Raw genomic sequence first — 23,392 nt, 5'->3', positions numbered from 1 at the left:
ACACTGAGAAAGGACAGAAAGTACTTTCTGAGGCAATAATGAACAGAGAACAACTCACAACAGCAGCATTTCCAGAGCTTATTGAAGCCTGTGACCTGGATGCCCACCAATCTCACCAGATAAGAAGTTATGTCAGGCAGTTCTCATTACTGCACAAAATTTAAACACAATGACTACGCCCCCACTCTCACACAAGTATTTTACTTCTTTTCTTGGCAATTAGGTTAGTAGACATGTCCAAAGATGCTCTTCAACCACAATCGAAGCCAAAGACAGAAACACAAAAAGTCAGAAAATGACGCTCCTAATTTATACACCTCAGTAATGTCAACATACACATTAAACAGAAAATTATTAATGTTACAGATCTAAATTTCAAATCGAAATAAAAAAGAAAACTCAATACTGGCTAACTTAGTGAATTCAATTATAACCCACTCAGAAAATGTTGGTTTAGACAATATGGTTACATTAACAAGAAAAAGGGGAAAAATCAAGCCTAATAGTCTGTCATAATACATGGAACTAAGATTTTAAACTAAACATTAAACAACAGACTAAACTCAACTGGGGTCTTCCTGCCCTTCGAAGACATCCACATATTGAAATGTGGTTTTCAGTATATCAACAGCACTCCCTCTATACCTGGTTTCAGTACCTACCATTCATTTAGCCCCATAGGAACTACACAGCAATCTGTATTTTTCTGCAAACCAATCATCTTGTGACAAAGTCCAGCATGATACCAACCTAAAATGTTTCAAGCTCATATTCCTGCAAATTTTAGTTCCCCTTCATGTTCTCCTACCAATCATGACAGATACCTACAATTACTTAGAAAAAGGTCTCTATTACACCTAATACATGGTTTTAGGAGACAACTTTCTTGACCAAACTGTCTACCTCCTCATTACAGATGCAAATCATACTGATCTGATCCTTATGGATATTGCTCATTTCTGCAGCTCTTAAGAGTGCTGCCTTCACTCTGGAAAAGTTCGAACACCAGGCTGTTACCTTCTTCTTATGATATAATACCACTCCTCCATGAACTCTACTACATTTAGGGATTAATGCTCCCCCCGCCATAAAAGGGGCCTACAACAGATGAGCAAAAGTCTCAGGTGCTCCACTGAAACCTGTAAGTGTGCTTTCTAAATCAAAACGGTCACCTCCATCAAATACAACTCCAAAGTCATCTTCAACCACAACAGGAAACCAAGAAGTACCGCTCAGTAGTGCTCTGTGCTCATATTTAACAGTATCACTTTATCTGATTCTGAGGCCATTACCTACATTCTAGCTGACAAATTCAGATTCAGTTTCACCCCATCTACTCATCCATCAGTCTCTTTCATTGCAAACCAAAGTACATATTATGATGACTGGAAACTGTGTGCTACCACAGGCCTTCCTACAGATACTAACACCGACAAGGGGGTACTGACCTAGGGCTCAAGTTTAATGCACAAAACTGTACGGTTGCTTTATTTGGGATGAAAGATTTCCCAAGTTCATGCCATATTAAGGATGCCCACCTTAAAACTAACAGTCTTCAGAGATCTGGGTACCTTCATTATCGACTAACTGCACTTTGACCACTATGCTTCAAACATAGGCAGGAAATCACTCCACCTGGAACAGTTAATTTATAAAGATTACTTCCCCTCTAGGAACAAGAAAGTCATAATTCGGCAGTTCACATCTCTAATTAGACCTATTACTGAACATGATTCCTGCTTGACACGCACCTCTTCAAACATCCTTCGCAGATAGAAAGGCCCCAAAACTTCATAACAAAGAAAATAACTGGACCAAACTCCTTGAACTACCCTGACAGACTAAAAGCCTTCTCACCATATTTCACTAATACATCTGTTCCTAAACTGTGCCACTAAAGACTGTGCTCTGCTTGATATTCTTCACCACTGAAAGACTAGCAACATCACAAACACTTGTACCAAGGATGTTAACCTTCACTGGCACACAAGACCCACTGGAATGCTGGATTTCTAACACATTTATTACTTATGAACAAACTCTCTCTACAAGTAAACATACAACAGATTAGCTATCTTATCATCCTTATTGATGGCTGAACAGGCATTTTTAAATTCAACATGGAGCATGTAGTATGACTCTCCTTGTTTGCAGCAGCTAGCACTATTATTTTTACTGGGTTTACACCAGCTAAATTTCTCAATGTTCATCTAAAAGTCAGGCCTAGTATATACTATTGACAATGCCCAAAGAATTTTTGTTCGGTTTTCTTGCTACCTTTGATGCAAGGGATTGAACCTGGGACTTCCATCTCCATAAACTCTGGCAAGTATACAGGGAGGAGAAAACAGTCTCACAAACAGACAGTGGCAAACTGTACTACCACCAGCAACATGGCCTCAGGAGTATATCTAACAGGAGAATAAGTCTGCTACACTTAAAAACACAGCATGATGTATGTAACACTGGAAAACACTGGGAGCTTCCCAAGGCATTAGGAAAAGTCCAGTGTGACAGTACCATACTATATTACATGAATTTCAACTACACTTATTTCTTGGGACTGACAGATGTCTAAAATGTAATGATATGGCTATACTGCTCATGTAGTCAAGAATTACGATACACTGAGACATCACAAGACAAACAACCAAGGCAACATTCTTGTTATTTCATTTTGACAAATAAACAGAACACAACAGGCCAGTTTTAGCCATGACCCAGTTAATATGCTTAGGTTCATCACCAGGTTAAGTTATGTAGTTTTGTTATCCAATAGTTAATACCGTGTAGGTGAGTCAATAGGTCTGAGCATCATAGTAACACAGGTACACAGTCTTACCTGATCCTTGTCCCTGTCCATAGAGACTGACAGATGGAGATTAGGTGGCACAGCAGCAGATCGCACTGCTATCCCATCTTCCTCTGGAATTCCCAAGTGCCGAGCAACATCATAAGCTGTGGCAAGAGTAGCGGTAGCTGTAAGACCCAAAAGGCATTGAACACCCAGTCTATCACGTAACACCTGTAAGAAACTTCAGTTTATTACTGAAACTTAAGAGACAGAGGAAAAAAGGCATATTGTTCAGTACTTAATTTACTTAAAGCAACTACACAAAAAGACTAGCTAACTACTGTATAAACTGCTAGCTAAAAACATTTTTTCAAGGTCTCTTGTATTTAAAGAAAAACTATAAACAACAAAAATCTACTCAAATATGAAAAACATCTCATATACTGCATGGAGAAAAGCAGCATAAAAAGTATAATTTGTAATACAGAAAAGAAATCTGACAAAATGAAAGGCAAAAATGGTGTGCCAAAATATACACTTTCATACAAGTCCCTTAAGTTTTGTGTACATATTAATGTATACACATCACAAATGTGTGCACTACTCCAAGTATGACCAGTGATGCAGTTTAATTCCTTATCCATTGGCATTAACCACATATGGATGCACACAGCCTTTCAGACATCCCAGAGAGCGAGAGAGAAAAGCTGGCCTCCAGCCCTAGCATGAGATGTCAGAAGAAATATATTTAAAAACTGAACAGCAGCCTGCGTCATTCTCATTTCATTTGTATGGTTGGAGGACCAATCCACAAGTGTGCTCTGTTGTGGGGTCTAAAACACAATTGGCCCTAGTTCTTGAACTGCAAAGCCCCTGGGGACCTAATGGGTGCTTTCCATGGCCCCAGCATCCCTAGGGTAGGGTTCCTGAAGCATTACATGGTGGAAACTATGCTGGGGTCCCCACTGGAGCCACAATGTCACAATGACTTTAGTTTTCTTCTGTATGCCTCAACTTATTCCATCCTCTGGCTATTCATTGCATAGAGCAAGACTATCTGGAACATGGATGATAATCCAGTGCTGCAGCAGTGACCCTACTCAAACATATGCAGTTACGGTAAATGTACTCACACCACTGTTCTACATTCATCCTTGAAGTCACTGTTGCAGTATAATTCTTCATCCATGGGAACAGTATTGAAGTAGTTGTTGCCCCCCCCCCCCCCCCCAATCAGGTAGAGGATAGCACAGTAGGGCTTGCACAACAGCAATGGCAAACACTGACTTGCTTCTCAACCAAAGGTACTGCAAGGTCTGCAATTTTATCTAAGTGGCTGCCTCAGAAATTCTCTAAGCTGATGAATTCATAAAGAAAGATCCTGGACTTGGCCTGGACTCTCTCGGTGCCTCCCACTAGCTTTATAACAAAGGGTGATAGTGTTTACTATCTATGTAAATACAGTCAGCTTGAATATAAACCTGCCTTGCTGCTTGGCACAAAAGAAATTAATGCCTACTCAAAGGCTGAACTGTTGACTGATTGCCACTAAAATACCTGAGCTACCTGTGAACATCTATAAGGTCTACGATAACACCCTCTTTGTTCAACATGTTAGGCTAGAAAGGTGTCAACTGAATAGCCCAGATAAAAGCCAGTTCAGACACCATCTTTTGTATGAAAAATTTGTTCTAAAGTTTCCCCTCTCACTATGGAACACAATGTGTAGCTCTTCACATATCACTTCCTGAAAATGACAAATTATTCTAACTGAGGTAACGTTAGTGTTCTCCAGGACAAAAACAGCTGGTCTGAAAGGAAAAAGAAAATTTTCAGGACAAAATTAAGTCCTGTGGGGTAGAGCTGCTTTTTTATGCAGCTTAAAATGCACGATCCCCTTGAGAAAAAAGTTTCATGCCAAGTGGGTCAAAAGACAAGGTCCACAGGGCAGGTAAGCTACAATGGCAAACATATGTACCTGTACCTTAACCTTTACCTAAACATACAACAGGCTCAGTCAGAAAATCCATATTATATGTCTAATGACCTCTGACTGCATATTTCTAATGGGGGTGACATACTAGGCTCATATTATAGTGAAAAAGTACAGTTGTGTACACTTACCATAAATGTAGATGTTCGAGTGTATTCACTGTTGCACTAATTACATTTGGGTAATCTGCTGGCAGATTGCCCTCAGTCAGCCTGAATAACAAAGTCTTGGGTACTGTGTCGGTTGCTGTCTCCTCTTCCATGACGTCAGGTCATCAGGGGTATAAAATATGCAGCTGACGCCATTTTATTCAGTTTTTCTTGCCCCAGATGTCAGGTGCCCCCCAAATGGGGAGCAAAAATATATATATCTAAATATAATTAAACAGCAATAAATAAAAATGCACTTTTAGCAACATAAACTTTACTTTAATCTAAAAGCAAATACACCACAAAGGCTTGTAGAATATAGTGAAGGAAAGAGAAGTTGTTGAAAAGAGGGATGGATGGCGGGTGGGTAACCCAGACTGCAACAGTGAATACACTCGAACATCTACATTTATGGTTAAGTGTACACAACTGTACTATGTTCTTCGTGTTTCACTGTTGCAGTCATTACATTTGGGTAGAATCCCAAAGCTATGGATGGAAGGATGGAACTAAATGGCATTAGGGGTGGCTATAAGGCCCTGCAGAACTACAGTGGCAAAGCCTGCCCTGGATTTGGAGAAGAGAGGCAAATGATCATGCTTGGTGAAGGTATGCACAGAGCTCCAAGTAGCAGCTTCTAGAATGTCTTTGGCTGGAACTCCCCTGAGAAAGGCTGCTGAGGTAGAGGCAGCCCTGGTGGAATGTTGCTTGATTCTCTTGGGCACAGGTTTACCATGGTGCAAGTAGCAGAAATGAATGCAGTGGCTTATCCACTTAGAAATAGTCTGCTTTGATATAGCCTTCCCCTCTGATCCTGAAGCAAATGCCACCAGTAGTTGCTCAGACTTTCTTAGAGACTTGGTCCTGTTTAAGCAGAATCTTAGTTGTCTGTATACGTCCAATGAATTCCGAATCTGCTCCCCCTTATTCTGTGGATTTGGGTAAAATGTTGGCAGGTGAATAGTTTGGTTAAGAGCCACAATGGATACCACCTTAGGCATAAAGGAAGGATTGCTCCTGATGGACACCCTGTCTGTGTGAAATATAATAAAAGGTTCCACAGCCATGAGAGCCTGTAGTTGTGAAACCCTTCTTGCTGAAGTGATTGCCAAAAGGAAAGCTGTTTACCAAGATAAATTTTATATCCACAGTAGCTGCTGGTTCAAAAGGAGGCAGGGTGAGTTTTTCCAGCACAAAACTGAGGTCCCATGCAGGAGTTGGTGATCTTCTGGGAGGCCTTAAATTTTTGGCCCCTCTAAGATACTGTTTTAGCAGAAGATGAGAAAAGATGGGAGGCTCCGTGCTGTAATGAGCCAAAATGGCAGAGGCATGGATTTTTATTGAAGAAAAAGATAGGCCCTTGTCAAGCATCTCAGTCAAGTATTGTAAAATCTGAGGAATATTTGGTTTTGCTGTGTCTGTTCCCTGTGCTTGGTTCCAAGCACAGAATCTCTTCCATTTATCAGCATAAGATTTTCTAGTACTAGGCCTTCTAGCTTTCAAAATGACATCCATCACAGATTTACTGAGAGGTGTTGTTTGAATAATTAAATGATCAGCCATGCTGCAAAGTTCAGAGTTTGGAGCTGGCTGTGCAGAATTTGATTGTTCTGCCGAGACAGTAGACGAGGTATTTGAGGTAAGTACCAAGGAGGGAGTTGAGACATATTCCTTAGGACTGGGTACCAGTGCTGGCAAGGCCAATCCGGCGCAATTAAGATCATTTTTGGTTTTTCCTGTCTGACCTTTAGTAAGACCTTCGAAAGAAGAGGCAGAGGGAGAAAGGCATAGACTGAAAGGTTTTTCCAACTGACGGATAGGGCATCTACTTTCCATGTTTGTCTGTGATAAGTCCTTGCGCAGAATTTGTCCAGTTGATAATTTTGGGGAGAGGCAAACAGATCTATATCTGGGCTCCTCCATTTCTGTGTTACCATGCTGAAGATTTGTGGATCCAGTTTCCACTTGTGCTGGTCCATAAGATTTCTGCTTAGGTCGTCTGCCAGAGTATTTTGTTTTCCTGGCAGGAATTGAGCTTGAAGATGTACTTGGTAAGTCAAGGCTGTGTTCCACAATGCCATGGCTAGCCTGCAAAGGGGATAGGAATGTGTACCCCCCTGCTCGTTTATGTACCACATAACCATGGTGTTGTCCGTCTTTATAAAGTTGTCCTGGATGAAGTAAGTCCATGAAGGCTGTCAGAGCATTCTGAACTGCTAGCATCTCTTTCTGATTGATATGCTGTTGCATTTGTTTTGGGGTCCATATGCCCTGAATGCATCTCTCTGCCAGGTGAGCCCCCCAAGCATAGTCTGATGCGTCTATAGTTAGGGTTTGGGTGGCAGGGGGTAGAGTGAATTACAGTCCCTTGTTTTGGTGACATGTCTCTGCCCACCAAACTCCTATTGTAGGCAGGGAATGAGAGGAATCATTGTTTCGAGACTGTGACAATGCTGACTCCATAAACTTTTTAGGTACCATTGAAGTTTCCTCATATGCAGTCTTGCATATAGAATTAGTAGAATGCAGGATGCCATGAACCCCAAAGCCTGCAGAATTTGTCTTGCGGATAACTGGGTTTATGTTGCCATCTGTTTGAAGTTTGTTGTCAGTTGCCTTTGTTTGTCTGGGGTAAGGTAAGCCATCTGGGCAGATGTATTCAAGCTTGCACCCAAGAATGTAATTATTTGAGAGGGTACCAGTTGTGATTTCTTTTCGTTTATGGTGTACCCTAGGCATGCTAGAAGCCTTTTTACAAACACCAGATGTTGAAGAAGAGTGTCCTTGTCCTTTGCTTGAATGAGACAGTCGTCCAGATAAGGATAAATTTGAATGCTTCTTTGTCTGCAGAATGCAATTACTGGTGCCAGGCACTTTGTAAAGACCCTGGGCACAGTAGATAAGCCAAAGGGCAGTGCAGAGAATTGGTAATGCAAAAAAACTGCTTTGAAGTGGAGGTATCTTCTGCATGATTCCCTTATTGGGATATGCAGGTATGCCTCTTTTAAACCTAGAGCCACTAACCAGGCGTTCCTGCCCAGCACAGGCAGTAGCTGTTGTAAAGTCAGCATTTGAAATTTTGAAATGTCCAGGTAAGTGTTCAAAATCGGTAAGTCCAGTATTGGACGCCATGCATCGTCTTTTCTGGGTACCAGGAACAGCCTTGAATAAAAACCTTGTCCTTTGTCCTGTTCTGGTACTGGCTGAATAGCCCCCATCTCCATGAGGGACGTAACTTGTTTCTGAGCCTCTGCCCATTGATTTTGTGGCAGATCTGGCCAACCGTTTGGAATTGGCAAAGTATGGAAATTAAATCTGTACCCCTGGGATACTATGCTTAATACTCACTTGTCCTGGGTAATTAAATGCCAATTTTGAGCATGAAGTGCTAATCCCCCCCAAGGGGGCTGCCATGAGTGTTTGGTGAAGGTAGAGGGAAGTCATTGAGACTGCTTACTGTAGGGTTGTACTTTGTTTCCTCCAGATTTGGAGGTGTAGGCACCCCATTGCTTTGACCTGTAAGAACCCTGTGACTGGTATCTAGAGCCTTTTGAGCGCCTGGATTTGCCTTGAGAGGCTCTGTTGGACATAGGAAAGGACCAATTTTTAGTAGGCCAGTGCCTACTGAACCTGGGTGGCTGCACTTGTAAGAAATCTTTTACAGTTTGCTTAGATTTAGCTTTGTCTTCCATTTTCTTTAAAACCCCTTCTGCCTTATTACCAGAGTACCATGCTGTAAAGGGGCATCCAACAATTTAGCTTTAACATGATCAGGCAGATTTTGCTCCTTGAGCCAGGCATGCCTTCTAATCACAGATCCAGTAACTGCGGTCCTGCAAGAGGCCTCCAACGAATCAAAACCACATTGCAAAGTATGCTTTCCAACCTGTTCTGCTGCATGCAATAATTCCTGTAATTCTTTATTTTCTACACAATCAGAAATCAACATAATTTTCTGTTTCAATAGGCCTATAACATGCTGTTGATGTTTAAGCATATGAAACTGGTAGTTTAAGGCCTAATTGCCAAGGTTGCAGATATACAAACCTTCTTTCCCCATCTATCCAGCTCCCTGGAATCTCTATCAGAGGGGGTAGGATTTTTGGCTGTAGAGGCCTTTACACCCTTGGGACCCTGTGATATAGTCTCAGGGTCAGCAGCAGGATTTTTGAATAGAAATTTGTGGGAGTCAGGAACCCTGTAATATCTGTCTGGCTTACTAGGAGCCGGAAGTAGGGAATCAGGAGCCATGCTTGAGTCTGAAAACACATCAACAATATCTAATACAGGAGGTATAGCCAAAGGCCTATGCTGAGGAAGGAGAAGGAAATCCCTAAGCCTCTTTTTTGATTCAGAGAAATCCTGACTCTCCCAATGAAAATGTTCCCTTAAAGTATGCAAGGATTCACCAAAACAATAATCCTCAGTAGGAGATGCAGATGGGATGGATTCTTCTGCATCTGAATCCTCACAGGGAGGAATAGAAAATTCCTGATCAGAAGAGGAATCAGAAGAAATGGAAACCTGATCTGAAGATTCATAATCAGTGTCTTGCCTACGCCTCTTAGCAAGTGTGGGGGGGGGGGGGAGTTGGGAACCCCTTGATCAAGGTAATTAAATCCTCAGCCATTTTGATCACCTGTTTTTTAGGCATAGGGGCCTGAGCACATGGTTTATGCGTCAGTTTTTCAGACTTAGAAACTGTTTTTGATCTAGTTTTTGAAGTTACCATCAGTTTTATGTAAAAATGTTGAGGCCTGAAAACACCCTCAGAAGCCGGTGCCTGCTCAGCGGCTCCGGACCCATCCAAGGAAGATACATCCGCGGGTTCAATACTCTTGAGAATCTCCTGGCATACCGGACTCCGCTTGGGTCTCGGTAGAGGCCTGCGACTCAAAAGTAGCGGGTATCAGGGGCTCCAAAAGTGCCTGAGTACTGGCGAACCGGCGACTGGCTTAGGAGAAGCTTGGACGTCGGTTTTGGACCTAGACTGTCTGTCTCTGTCTTTTTCTTTGCGTTTTTTGTGACCTCCGGTAGTCGGATTGCTAACTGATGACATTTCAGGGTAATTAAACCTGGATCCAAAATATTTTGAAGCAAAAATGTACCGACGCTTAATAGTGCGTTGGTTAAATCTAGCACAAAACCGACAGCAAGACACGTTATGATCTGGGCCTAGGCAAGGAATACAGTACAAATGAAAATCCTTATGAGGTATTTGCTTTCCACAAGTAATGCAATTATTAACTCTTACTGACATCAGTAAGGAGCAAGAAAAAGTTTCCCCAACGGGGTACTTAGCTTTAGTTGGAGACTTCGGTTCTGAAACTCGAATGCGAAAATTTCAGGAGTCGGCCAACCGGCACTTGCAAACTGCTTCTGCTTTGGGCACCGCGCGGCAAGAAAGACTGAATAAAATGGCGTTGGCTGCATGTTTTATACCCCTGACGATCTGACGTCATGGAAGAGGAGACAGCAACCAACGCAGGACCTAAGACTTTGTTATTCAGGCCGACTGAGGGCAACCTGCCAGCAGATTACCCAAATGTAATGACTGAAACAGTGAAACACGAAGAACATCCTCTTCTGTTTAGCTAAATATGACTTTCTGGTACTGGTGGTGTTGAGCCTTCTTGCCTTCTGCAAAATATGCATGACTTCCTTTGAGAAACTCTCTCCTTGAAGGGGATCAGACTGAGATAATCCAAGATCATCAGTACTGCTAAGTTCAGACTCCTTAGAATGGGATATACTAGTCTCTTCCTTATGTGTCAGGAGGTCAGAAGTTTGAAGAAGCAATGGGAAGTCCCGGTCATACCATCTGGACTAGCAGGGTAGTACTACGGCTAACTGGGTCATACAGGGTTATCAAGATGAGTCTTGTCCTGTTCAGCATGGCTTTCTGCAGCTCCTTGGTGATTAAAGAAATTAGTGGGAAGACACAAATGATGCCTTCTTTCCAAGGGATGAAAAAGCACTTACTGCTTATTATTCTGTGCACAAGTGTCTGCAGCAAAATCTCAGTAAACTACGAAGCAAAAAAATTCTACCTCTGGCTATCCCCTCCTTCTGATTAAGTTTTGGGAAACAGCCAGATTCAGCTGGCGTCGGCTAACTGGGTCATACAGGGTTATCAAGATGAGTCTTGTCCTGTTCAGCATGGCTTTCTGCAGCTCCTTGGTGATTAAAGAAGTTGGTGGGAAGACACAAATGATGCCTTCTTTCCAAGGGATGAAAAAGCACTTAGTGCTTATTATTCTGTGCACAAGTGTCTGCAGCAAAATCTCAATAAACTAAGAAGCAAAAAAATTCTACCTCTGGCTATCCCCTCCTTCTGTTTGAATCTGGCTGTTTCCCAAAACTTAGTTTCTGCATATCACTCGCCTCTGACCTGCTAAACTGATGTATTACTGAGTTTAAGTCTAATGGGATTTAAGTGGCCTAAAGGTATAAGGCCCCCTATCAGAACTGCAAGACCCACTAATGCAAAGGCCTGTCACTTTGATAAATAAACTTAGATACAAAATACACAGTAAATTCCAAAAGTCAGTGTTATACCTTTAGATATTTTTTCCTTGGGAAGTCAACTCCCCTCATTCCTGTTAATTTCTATGCAACTTGAAGATCACTGCACTTTCAAGTACAGAATATTTAGAAATACTGCAGTCTCACAATTAGTATATATTGCTTTAATTACACCTAAATTCTACTTGTTCGTCTAGCTAGAATTACAGTTATCAGACTTTCAACGTGTACAAATGATAAAGGTTTCGCCAATAGGCTATGACCAAAGGTGTCACTGCTATCCTACACAGCTGGTAAGTGCTGGTACCCTTTTGGTGTTGTCTGCAATCACCTTTACATTTCCCAGCTTATGAACTATTTTGAAAATCTCTAGGGTTACAATGAAAGTCTCCATTTCCTTCCTTCCTTTCAGCCGATATATTTTCTGATTGTATACTGGATACTGAAGTATTCTACTTCAACATGACCTGCATAGGTCCCCCAACCCAAGCTAGATAGAAAACAATTTTAGTCATTGCCTTTCTGGACCATGGCTATGAAGGTCATTATTTGGTTTGTCTGTGTCTGCTGGAATCACCATCATACTTCTTCCTCAAAGAGAGGAGTTGGGCCAAATCCTGTTCAGTGGGTGGCCTGTGGTGTTTCTGAAGCTTTCTGAGGTACTACCTGATCACCATCATGTGCATCCCAGCTAAAAGAAATATGCTGAAACAAGATATGCAGTCACAGCTCTAAGGAGCATTTGAGATGACACTGCCTTCCTCAAGATGAGCTTTATTAAGATGTGGGTCAGCAGTATAAACTTGTCCTGTGGAAACAATAATTTACTCTGTGTCCAAAAGGGCTCCCAGAAGAATCTTGGCCCTTCATGGTACATGACCTTATTCTAGTGTGTGTGTATTTCTGTGCCTTTCTTTATTTCCTCCCTAAAACCTGGATGAGGTAGTCGTCCACGTAAAGACAGATGTAGATCCTCCATGCCCTCAGGTGGTCACATACTGGTGCCAAGCATCTGTTAATACTCTGGGTGCTGCTGACAGACTATGCCCCACCAACTAAACTGTAAATGCTAGTATACCAAGAACCATCTCTGCTCAATCTAGATGGGGCTGAGTAATTATGCATTCTTTAGGTCTATCATTACTTGGAGAGCTAGAGGCCTTCAAAGATCATTTCTCTTTGGAACTAGGAAAAGCCTAGTGTAGAATTCCTTTATTTTTTTCCTGCAAGAGGATTGCCTCTGTGGCTCATATTTAAAAACAGCTGAGCCAAAACATGTTGTTCTATACAGTTTGTCCTGGTCTGGGGAGATGGGGGGAGGTGCTATGAATTCTATTTTGAAGCCTGATAAAATGACATCTTACACTCATTTGTCTGCAGTTATGGAAAGCCAACTAGTTGGCATGAGAAATCTTCCCACGCAGGTGGGTTAGAGGGGGGCAAAGGCTATGGGAGAGAGAAAGAGAAGGAAGGAATGGTCAGTACTGTCCACTTGCTTCTTGAAAGGAGAGAGAGTCCTCTCCTCTGTCTAACTTTATTAATCCCTTCCAAGACTTTTTCTCAAATACCTTTTTTTGCTTATACCGATTCACTTTGGATTATCTTCTACAGGAGTTATTGCTTAGTAGAGCAGTTCTCATTAGGTCTGGGAATGAATGGATACAACAGCTGTTTAACAGACCCCTTGGTCTTGTTCTTCTCTTTGCAGAGTTCACTGTTCTGGGCTATACACAATTTCCCAAGTGCATTAGCCTTTCTGTGCTTATTTATTCTATAACTGCATTTTTTAGCCTGAGTTTAGCAAACAAGATAGATTTTTTTTGTTTGATTATTTCCCGCCTTTTCTAACTAGAATAGTCCAGTTTCCAGGCTTTGCTGGTTTCAGGACTTTAGTTTCAGTCATCAGAGCTATCCAGAGCTTGCTGTGATAGACGGAGGTCCTACTGCTTACCAGTGAGAGTGGGAGCATTGCACTGCCTATCTAACACTAAAGGAGTGGTTTCTAGCTCTGAAATTGCAATTTTATTGGCCATTTTGGGCTGATTTCTATCCCTTTCAACTTTCTAGCATAAATACGCACGCTTGCACGTGTTTGAGCTTGTTTTAGATCAGAAGATCCTGTTTGGGTGCCCTGCAGACTACTACAGCACCAGAAATGAGAAAGAGAGACCTTTTGTGCTAACTGCAAGTACTTTTTGCTGATTTTGTTCGTTATTACCTGCACTTCTCAGAAAGCTTAAAAAGAAGACTAGCTACTTATATCGCTGTATTTTTGCATGTAAATCATTTTCCAGTTGTGTACCTACCTTGCTTTATTTAAAAAGTTAAAATTTTCAAATTTCTAATTTTGCAAAGTTTTAATTGAGTTTAATGTTCTAGGTTATACACTCAAGTGCATTAGCCTTTCTGTGCTTATTTACTGTATAACTGTATTTATTAGCCTGATTTAACCAAAAAAAAAAAAATTCTATCTTGTTTGCCAATTTCCTGCCTTTTCTAACGAATAGTCCAGTTTCCAGGCCTTGCTGGTTTCAGGACTTTAGTTTCAGTGTTCAGTGCTATCCAGACCTTGCTGTGGTAGAGGGAGGCCATACTGCTCAACAGTGAGAGTGGGAGCATTGTACTGCCTAACTCTAGAGGAGTGGTTTCCAGCTCTGAAATTGTAATTTTATTGGCCATTTTGGGCTGATTTCTATCCTTTTCAACTTTCTGGCATGTTTGTGCACCACGGGGCTAAGGTTAAACTATTCCCGGTGCCAGAAAGTCTGCTCTTTGAATTTCCCCTTAGAACTAGCTAGTTTATCAGCAATAGCACTAAAATCTGTATACCTGTGACTAGCACTTGCTCTAAAACTCACTAAAAAGCGCTAGGAAGCCTTAATTTGTTACAAGCACTCACCTCTCCTTGGTAATAATAAGAAAATAGTCGTAGGCACTAGAAAGCCTACAACTGCATTACTCAAACAAAGCACCTAACCAGGCATGTCTAAGGGTCAGCTTCCGGTGACTTCTGTCTACCTGGTGAATCTGGGCATACTGGGGCAATGCAGCAATTGTCTCATGTACACAGACAACCCTCTCCTCCTACCACTAAACACTAAAACCTGCGAGAGATGCACTTACATAGCCAAACTGGAAGCAAAGCTCTCTCCAGCCAAGATTGTGCTAGATAGTCAAGAGGAGAAGGTTAACACCCACACAACACCTCAAACAACACATAGTCCTTCAAAACCCACACCACCAAAATCCACACATAGCAACAAAAAACCCACATATGCTGAGGCTCTTAACATTAACCTACCCAAGCAACAAGGACCTCCGAAGCTGAAACGCAAACAAACACCACCCCCAAACACAACCAAAGCATCACATAACTTACAAAACCAGTGTGCCACCCAAAAGTAGCCCCCAAGGCAAGACAACCTACCAAACACTTTAGTCATAGATGACTCTATAGTCAGGCACACTGATGTCTCACTCACCAGGCTGAACAAGAAGAAAATTACAGTTTTCGGGGGCCAGGATCCACCACATAACACAAGTACTCAAGTCACTCCACAACAGGTACAAATATGACTCTGTCATTGTCCATGTTGGAGTGAAAGATTTGAGATGCACCTCCCTGGACTACATGGAGAGACATGGAAGAGCTCTTGGATCATGTAGCCCAGGCAGGTATGACCCTAGCCCTGAGTAGCATACTGCCATAGCCCAGAATGATACCACAGTATAAGGACAAAATGATCGACTTCAATAATTGGCTAAGCTTCTGGTGTCATTCAAAGGGGATCCAGTATCTGTCTGCCTGGGATGACAGGATTGACAAACCACGATGCTTTGCAAGAGACTGCTTGCACCTTTTGCTCCTGGGATTCAGGTTACTGGATAACGCTCTTGCCACCCCAACAGTGCCTTTTTTAGGCAAGGTTCAAAGGACAAAACTACCACCGTAACAGGTACAAGCAAGCAAAATCTGAAGGGGATGCTACTCAATTCTAGAAGTCTAAACCTCAAGATGCACTCTCTCGAGGCTCTCCTAAAAATGTAGAACATTGATATCTGTGCAGTAACTGAGACCTGGTTCAAAGCACCAGAGAGCACCCCCTGCAATACCAGGCTACAACTCATACCACACTTTTCGGCCACTAAACCAGGACAGGACCAAAACACTAAAGATGGAGGAGTGTCCATATTCGCCATGGATATTCACACCTCCAGACTGGTTGTTCAACACAATGCATTTGAAATTCTCCAGGTGCAACTAACACTAGATAAGACTGCAATACAAATTGTGGCTTGCAACAGATCCCCCACCATACCCAAAGATTCTCACTACACCTTTCCAAACATGCTGGAAAATATTAAGATATAACCAAACACCCTAACACTGGGTGATTTCAACTACCCTGCCATTAAATGGGAAAACTACTCCTGTATCAACACCTTTGCTCAATGGTTCTTGGAATTCATAAATTCCAACACCCTAGAGCAACTAATTCATAGTCCCACCAGGGCAACCAATATTATAGACCTGGTCATTACCAACATGGGAGATCAATGCTCCACACCAGTGGTCAACCCCTCGTTGGTCAGATCAAACCATAAGCTAATCACCCTTGACATCCACATCCCACCCTCACCCCTCTTTAAGGAAACCTCCATAAAACACTTCTCCAAAGCCAACGTCATGCTTCTTAAGCCAGAAGTAACAAACCTCATGACACCCATGCAGATGGAAACTGGAAGTTCAACTGCTAAATCCTACACTAAGGTGCTATACGAGCACATACACTCGTGCATGGACCGAGCCATCCCAAATAGAACCAAGACACTGTCCTCAAAAAAAAAAGGAAGCCAATCTGGTGGTCCCCTGCCATAATCAAGCTGTACAACAGAAGGAGGAAACTGTTGTAGAAAAGAGGAAGAACCCAGGATTCAAGAAACTCCCTCACCAGCCTCAGTAGAAAGCTGAGATCCCTCATAAAATCTTCCAAAGCTAGTCACGAAAACAAAATTGCCAAAGATTCCAAAGACAACCACAAGGCATTCTATAGCTATGTGAAGAATCTAAGTGGCAATACTCAGACATTGTCTGAGCTAAAGCAAACTGGCACTAGATATACTGATCCCAAGGCTATTGCCAATAGCCTGGCAGATAGATTCAGTGCCAACTTCACCTCCCTCTCACCCCCTAAAGTGCCCATCTCAATACGGAAAGAATGCCAAATTCCGGTAATCACGGCCACTCAGGTAAAAACTGCACTCTCCAAGCCAAGAATACAGCATCCATGGGACCAGATGACATCCTGGGCTGTGTACTGCATGAACCACAAAATGAACTAGCATTCACCTATGGGTTATGTTTAATCATAGCCTCACCTCAGGCTTCGGGCCCACTGAGTGGCACACAGCTACAGTCATCCCACTCCACAAGGGGGGATCCTCTTTGGATCCCAGGATCTACGGTCCCATTGGTCTGATGAGCCCGATCTGTAAGGCCATGGAACGTATTATCATGGAACTCATAAACAAAGACATTGGCAACCTTCAAACACTGGACCCCACCCAGTTTGAGTTTGTGAAGGGCCAATCTTGCCTCCTGAACCCGATCGACTTCTTCGAATCAGTCTCCAGTGCCGTGGATGAGGGAAAAGTGGTTCACACAGCCTACTTGGACCTCGCCAAGGCTTTCGACACTATCCCCCACTCTGGAATCAAAGATAAACTTACTAAGCTGGGCATTAATCCCTACGTCACTCGATGGATTGCAAACTGGCTTACTTATGGAACACACACTGTAAAAGTAGCCAACTCCAAATCCAGCTCCAGAGAAGTGACAAGTGGTGTACCGCAGTGTTCTGTCCTGGGACCACTCTTGTTTGGCATCTACTTCTCCGAAGTGCAGGCCAACACTAAGGGACTCTGGCTTACAAAGTTCGCAGATGACTGCAAGCTGGAAGCCATTATTGAATCCCCAAGTGATGTGGATACACTACAAAAGGTCCTTACTGAAACAGATGCCTGGTGCCAGAGCCATGGGCTCAAGCTAAATGCCAAAAAATGTACAGTTGTCCCCTTTGGGAAAAGCAACGTACCTGTGAACTACCACATAGGTGGCAGTACACTAAACACCGAATGTGTGATAAGAGACCTAGGGACACAGCTGGACAGTATTCTCACCTTTGATAACCACACAGCCATAACAGTTAGAAAATCCTTCTACTTGGCACACCTCATCACTAAGGGCTTTTCATCCAGAAAAAAAGGAGGTCATTGTCCCTCTGTACTCATCCCTCATTAGACCCATTATAAAATACAATGCCCAGTTTGTTATGTACCTCACAAGACATCTGCAACAACTAGAAAGGCCGCAGAAATACCTCACAAAAAGAATCGGCCTAAAGCAGATGCCTTATACTGACCGTCTAAAGAAACTCCAGCGATACTCTGTTGCATATCGCCTACTCAGAGGTGATCTCTGCCTAACGTATAAGGCCATGTCAAACCCAGAGTTGTTGGACAAGCTACACTTAAAAGAAATCCCAATCCCTCCAAGCCACATGCTCCAGGGATCTTAACCTTGTCATCACAATGAATAGAACATGCTGGAGGGATAGGTTCTTGACCCAGAGACTCCCCATACTCTGGAATTGGCTGCCCATACATGTCAGGCAGAGCACCTCAATGGCCTCCTTCAAAAGAAACCCTGACGATTGGATGGGATGTAGGAAATTCACCCCGGGGATCACATCAGTAGCCCTGCTAGACAGGGGTCCAGGAAAGTAAATATCTGTGGGAAGCAACAGCCAGAGAATAGTTACGGCTAGGCTTGTACAGGCCCTAGGGCCGGTAGCCTAGTACCTACCTATGAACAGTAAGCTTTTCTTCAAGGGTGTATTAGGCAACTGTCCCATTTACATTGTCAAGTAAAGCCTGAATTCCAAGCCATGTATGCCTACTTACTACTGTGCCTGTAGCCGCACCCCTACTACAGGCATCAATGGCTTCACATATTTGACTGCAAGCTTACCCACCTTAGAAGGTTAAACATTATAATTCTCTCATTTGTGCCTTCATGTTGTATGACAGAATCTGCCCGAGTCTGTTCCCTTGATATTTAAAGGACCGGTGGTGGTGCTGCGGTAGCGTTGTCGCCGCACAGTTAGACGTTGCCCGTTCGATTCTCAGTCAGAGCGTCTTCTGTGTGGCGACATGCGTGAATGGGCGTTCCTTCGTTGAAGGTTATGCGTTAGGCCCGGCAAGCCAGCATGTCAAAATCTACTGACAATCATTCTAGTGAAAACCACCGTTAATTCAAAAGCCAAGAACTCGACTCAGGCCAGTCCAAAACGTGAAAAACATAAAAAACAACAAATTTTATTAAGCCACAATAAAAAGCTTTTTGTTAGTGCCTTGCACTAACTTCTTCAGACAATCAAAACATTTGCGCCATTACGAATAAATTTAAATACCAGCATTAAAACACTTAAACACGCCCCTTGCTCTCCCTTAAGCTCCTTAAAGATACAGATCAAAGCTTACTAGGCTGCATTTTCAATTCTCCGTAAACATAATGAAAAACTCATACACCAAAACTGTAATGATAGCAGGCTTCGAAACTGAAAGAAAAAACAATATTTTCATTGCTAAACTGTGCAAAGTAAATGAGTAAGATAAAATAACGTTGTTCAACCTACCACATGAATACTAATAATAAAAGCGCAATGTTTCCTGATTAAAAATGACCTATACATACATTTCAAATAAAATAACTAATGTGATGAAAATACTGAATAATTAGCGGTGGTTTTCGCTAGTTTGTTTTTTCGGTTCTGAAAGTTTATTTCTCTACTGCCAATCATTAGCGGACCGGAGTTCTACTGTGGCGACCCCTAACTGGGAAAAGCCGAAAGAAACAAATAACAGAAAAGGGAAAAAAAGTTGATGTTTTGTCCTACATAACCCATGCCTACTGACAAAAGAATAATTTATAATTAACTTTTTTTCCCCTAGCCCTGAATGCACTCATGCAATAGACAGCCTGACATGTTTTCATTTTATTGGAATGATGCTTTTGATTCATAATGCATTGTGAGAGCACAGCAAATATTTATTCACCCTAGCCTTTCCTGATGCACTACAATTCTATTCCCACACAATGGGAGCAGGGACTGTTGCTGTTATTTTTTGCATTTAATGACCCCCCACTCCACCCCACTGATCCATTTTGTTCCCTCTTCACTGAGGGCAACGAGTGAGTTCACCACTGTCTAGCCATCATGGGTGGGGTTCACGGTTTTGCAGCCCTAACAGCCCTGTGTATACTCAGCTGTATCAGGGGAAAGAGGCATGCAATACGCTGTCTGCAATGGACATTGTATTCAAGTAGTCTCAGCCATTATCCCTTCAGGGAAAAGTACAGTTGTGTACACTTACCATAAATGTAGATGTTAGAGTGTATTCACTGTTGCAGTCATTACAATTGGGTTATCTGCTTGCAGGTAGCCCCCAGCCGGCCTGATTATCAGAGTCTTGGATCCTGCGTCAGTTGCTGTCTCTTCTTCCATGACGTTAGGTAGTCAGGGGTATAAAGCATGCAGCCGATGCCATTACATCAGTTTTTCTTGCCCCACATGTCAGGTGCCTCCATAATGGGAAGCAATTACATACAAGATTATACCTCCAATTATAAGCAAATACACCAGAAAGCTTAAATACAGTAAACAAGAAGAGAAGTATAGCAAATAGAAGTCAAGGGGCTGGAGGGAGAGTAACCAGGACTGCAACAGTGAATATACTCTAACATCTACATTTATGGTAAGTGTACACAACTGTACTATGTTCTTCGTGTTTCACTGTTGCAGTCATTACATTTGGGTAGATTCCCAAAGCTAAGGAAGGGAGGAGGCAATTAGAAAGCATTAGGACCAGCTATTAGACCCTGCAAGACTGCAGTGGCAAAACCAGCTCTGGATTTAGAGAAAATAGGCAAGTGATAATGCTTGTTGAAGGTATAAACAGAACTCCAGGTAGCAGCTTCTAGGATGTCCCTGGTAGGAACACGTCTGAGAAAGGCTGTTGAAGTAGATGCAGCCCTGGTGGAATGCAATCTTATCCCCTGTGGAGTAGGTTTTCCATAGTGCTTATAGCAGAAATGAATGCAACAGCCTATCCATTTAAAAACAGTTTGCTTTGAAATGACCTTCCCCCCTGCCCCTGCAGCAAAGGTAACTAGCAGCTTTTCAGTTTTTCTGAGAGGCTTAGTCCTGTCCAAATAAAATCTTAGTTGTCTGTGCACGTCCAAAGAGTGCAGCATTTGTTCTCCTTTGTTCTGTGGATTAGAAAAGAAGGTTGGCAAATGAATGGACTGATTAAGGGCCACACTGGATACCACCTTGGGCATAAAGGAAGGATTGGTCCTGTGGGATACCCTGTCTGCATGGAAGATGATGAAGGGCTCCACTGCCATGAGGGCCTGTAATTCAGACACTCTTCTTGCTGAAGTGATGGCTAGAAGGAAGGCAGTTTTCCACGAAAGGAATTTCAACTCTGCAGTTACAGCTGGCTCAAAGGGAGGTAGAGAGAGTGAGCTTTTCCAATACAAAGTTAAGGTCCCAGGCTGGAGAAGTGGTTCTTCTGGGTGGTCTTAAATTTTTGGCCCCTCTAAGGAATTGCTTCAGCAATGGGTGGGAGAATAGGGGTGGCTCCGTTATTATAATGTGCAGAAATGGCAGAGGTATGAATTTTAATAGGCCCTTGTGAAGCATCTCTGTTAAGTATTGAAGAATATGCGGTCAACTGGGCACGGTTGTGCCTATCCCCTGAGTATGGCTCCAGAACAGAATCTTTTCCACTTTTCAGCATAGGATTTTCTAGTACTAAGCCCCCTTGCCTCCAGAATGACATCCAGCACTTGCTTACTGAAGGATGATAATGGAGAGCTCAGGGAATTAGCCAGGCTGCAAGGTTCAGGGTTTGAAGCTGGGGGTGCAGAATCTGGCCCTCCTGCTGGGACAGCAGGGAAGAGGTCGGAGGCAGGTGCCATGGTTCCAGCAGTGACAAACTGCGCAAGAGGGGGTACCCAGTGTTGGCGTGGCCAGTCTGGTGAAATGAGTATTGTCCTTGGTTTGTCCCGTTTCATCTTTAGTAGAACTTTGGAGAGGAGAGGCAGAGGGGGAAAGGCATAAACTGACAGGTTTTCCCAGATGAAGGACAGGGCATCCACTTTCCAAGCTTGTCTGTGGGGAGTCCTTGTGCAGAATTTGTCCAATTGGTAGTCTGAGGGGAGGCAAACAGGTCTATCTCTGGGCTCCCCCATTTGTTTCTCAACATGTTGAATATCTTTGGTTCCAGTTTCCACTCGTGTGGGTCCATGAGATTTCTGCTTAGGTCGTCTGCCAGTGAGTTTAGCTTGCCCTGCAGGAATTGAGCCTGTAAGTGCACTTGGTAGCTCAAGGCTGTGTTCCACAGAGCCATGGCTAGTCTGCAGAGGGGGTATATGGGTGGGTTCCCCCCTGCTTGTTTATGTACCACATAACAGTGGTGTTTGCCTGTTTTTATCAACAATTGTCCAGGAAGGATGTGGTTCTTGAAGGCTGTCAAAGAATTCTGTACAGCTAACATTTCTTTTTGATTGATATGCAGGTGCATTTGACTCTGGTTCCATTTGCCCTGAATGCACTGCCCTGGCAAGTGAGCCCTCCGATGCATAGCCTGATGCGTCTGTTAAGGTTTGGGCGGCAGGGCGTAGAGTGAATGGCAGTCCCTTGCTGAGATAGTAGGCCTCTGCCCACCAAAGGAATTCTGTCTTTATACAAGGGATGATATGAATCACTGATTCCAGGTCCTGAGAATGTTGACACCATAGGCTTTTCAGATACCACTGTAGTTACCTCATATGCAGTCTTGCATATAGAATTAGTAGGATGCAAGAGGCCATGAACCCCAGAGCTTGCAGTATTTTCTTTGCAGTTAACTGGGTCTTTGTGGCCAGTAATTTGAAGACGGCTGTCAGATAAACTTGCTTCTCTGGCATGAGGTAGGCCATCTAGGAAGTTGTGTTCAAGCTTGCTCCCAGGAATACAATTTTTTGGCAGGGTACTAGATGAGATTTCTTTTCGTTTAAAGTGTACCCCAGTGAGGTTTAGCAGCTTCTTTACAAATGCCAGATGATTTAATAGTATGTCCTGGCTTTCTGCCTGAATTAGACAATCGTCCCGGTATGGGTATATCTGAATATTTCTTTGCCTGCAAAATCCAATGACTGGAGCTAGGAATTTTGTGAATACCCTGGGCGCAGTAGATAAGCCAAAGGGCAGTGCAGAGAACTGATCGTGCATGCAGCATGCTCTGAAGCGTAGGTATTTTCTGCAAGAATCCCTTATTGGGGTGTGCAGGTAAGCTTCCTTTAAATCCAGTGTTGCCAACCAGACGTTTTTGCCCAGCATGGGAAGCAACTGATGAAGAGTTAGCATTTTGAATTTTGGAATTACCAAAAAGGTGTTTAGGATAGATAGGTCCAGGACAGGACTCCAGGAGTTGTCTTCTCTGGGTACCAGGAAAAGTCTGGAGTAAAACCCTTGTCCTCATTCTTCTGCTGGGACATGTTGAATAGCCCTGATACTCAGAAAAGAGAGGACCTGCTGTTGAGCCTCTGTCCACTGATTTGGGCGTAGGTTTGGCCAGCCGTTTGGGGTTGGTAAGGTGTGGAAGTGGAATCTGTATCCTTGGGAAACAATATTTAAAACCCATTTTTCTTGGGTAATGAGTTCCCAGTTTTTTGTATGCAGGGCAATCTTTCCCCCTAAAGGCGCGGTCAGTTGAGCAGGCTTGGAAGGTTTAAGGTTAAGTCACTGTGACAGTTTAGTATAGGGGGGGTGTCTTACTACTGCCAGCTTTGGCAGTGGGAGCCCCCCACTGCTTAGGCCTATG

The 23,392-nt window shown here is 43.0% G+C and overlaps 1 protein-coding gene across 2 annotated transcripts in view; it reads right to left on the bottom strand.

Annotated features, from left to right (window-relative positions):
* RECQL4 (RecQ like helicase 4) overlaps positions 1-23,392 on the bottom strand; it is a 913,040-nt gene that overhangs the window by 570,232 nt on the left and 319,416 nt on the right. For both annotated transcript variants that reach the window (XM_044068076.1, XM_044068075.1), the window contains exon 15: positions 2,843-3,025. In XM_044068076.1, coding sequence (XP_043924011.1) covers positions 2,843-3,025 — 183 coding nt within the window. The remainder of the gene's footprint in view (positions 1-2,842; positions 3,026-23,392) is intronic.

This window comes from Protopterus annectens, chromosome 4.part0 (genome assembly GCF_019279795.1).
Source record: "Protopterus annectens isolate FY-2018-M chromosome 4.part0, PAN1.0, whole genome shotgun sequence".
NCBI classification, from domain to species: Eukaryota; Metazoa; Chordata; order Ceratodontiformes; family Protopteridae; genus Protopterus; species Protopterus annectens.
Note: the sequence above shows the minus strand (reverse complement) of the source record. Positions and strands in the feature narration are given on the sequence as shown.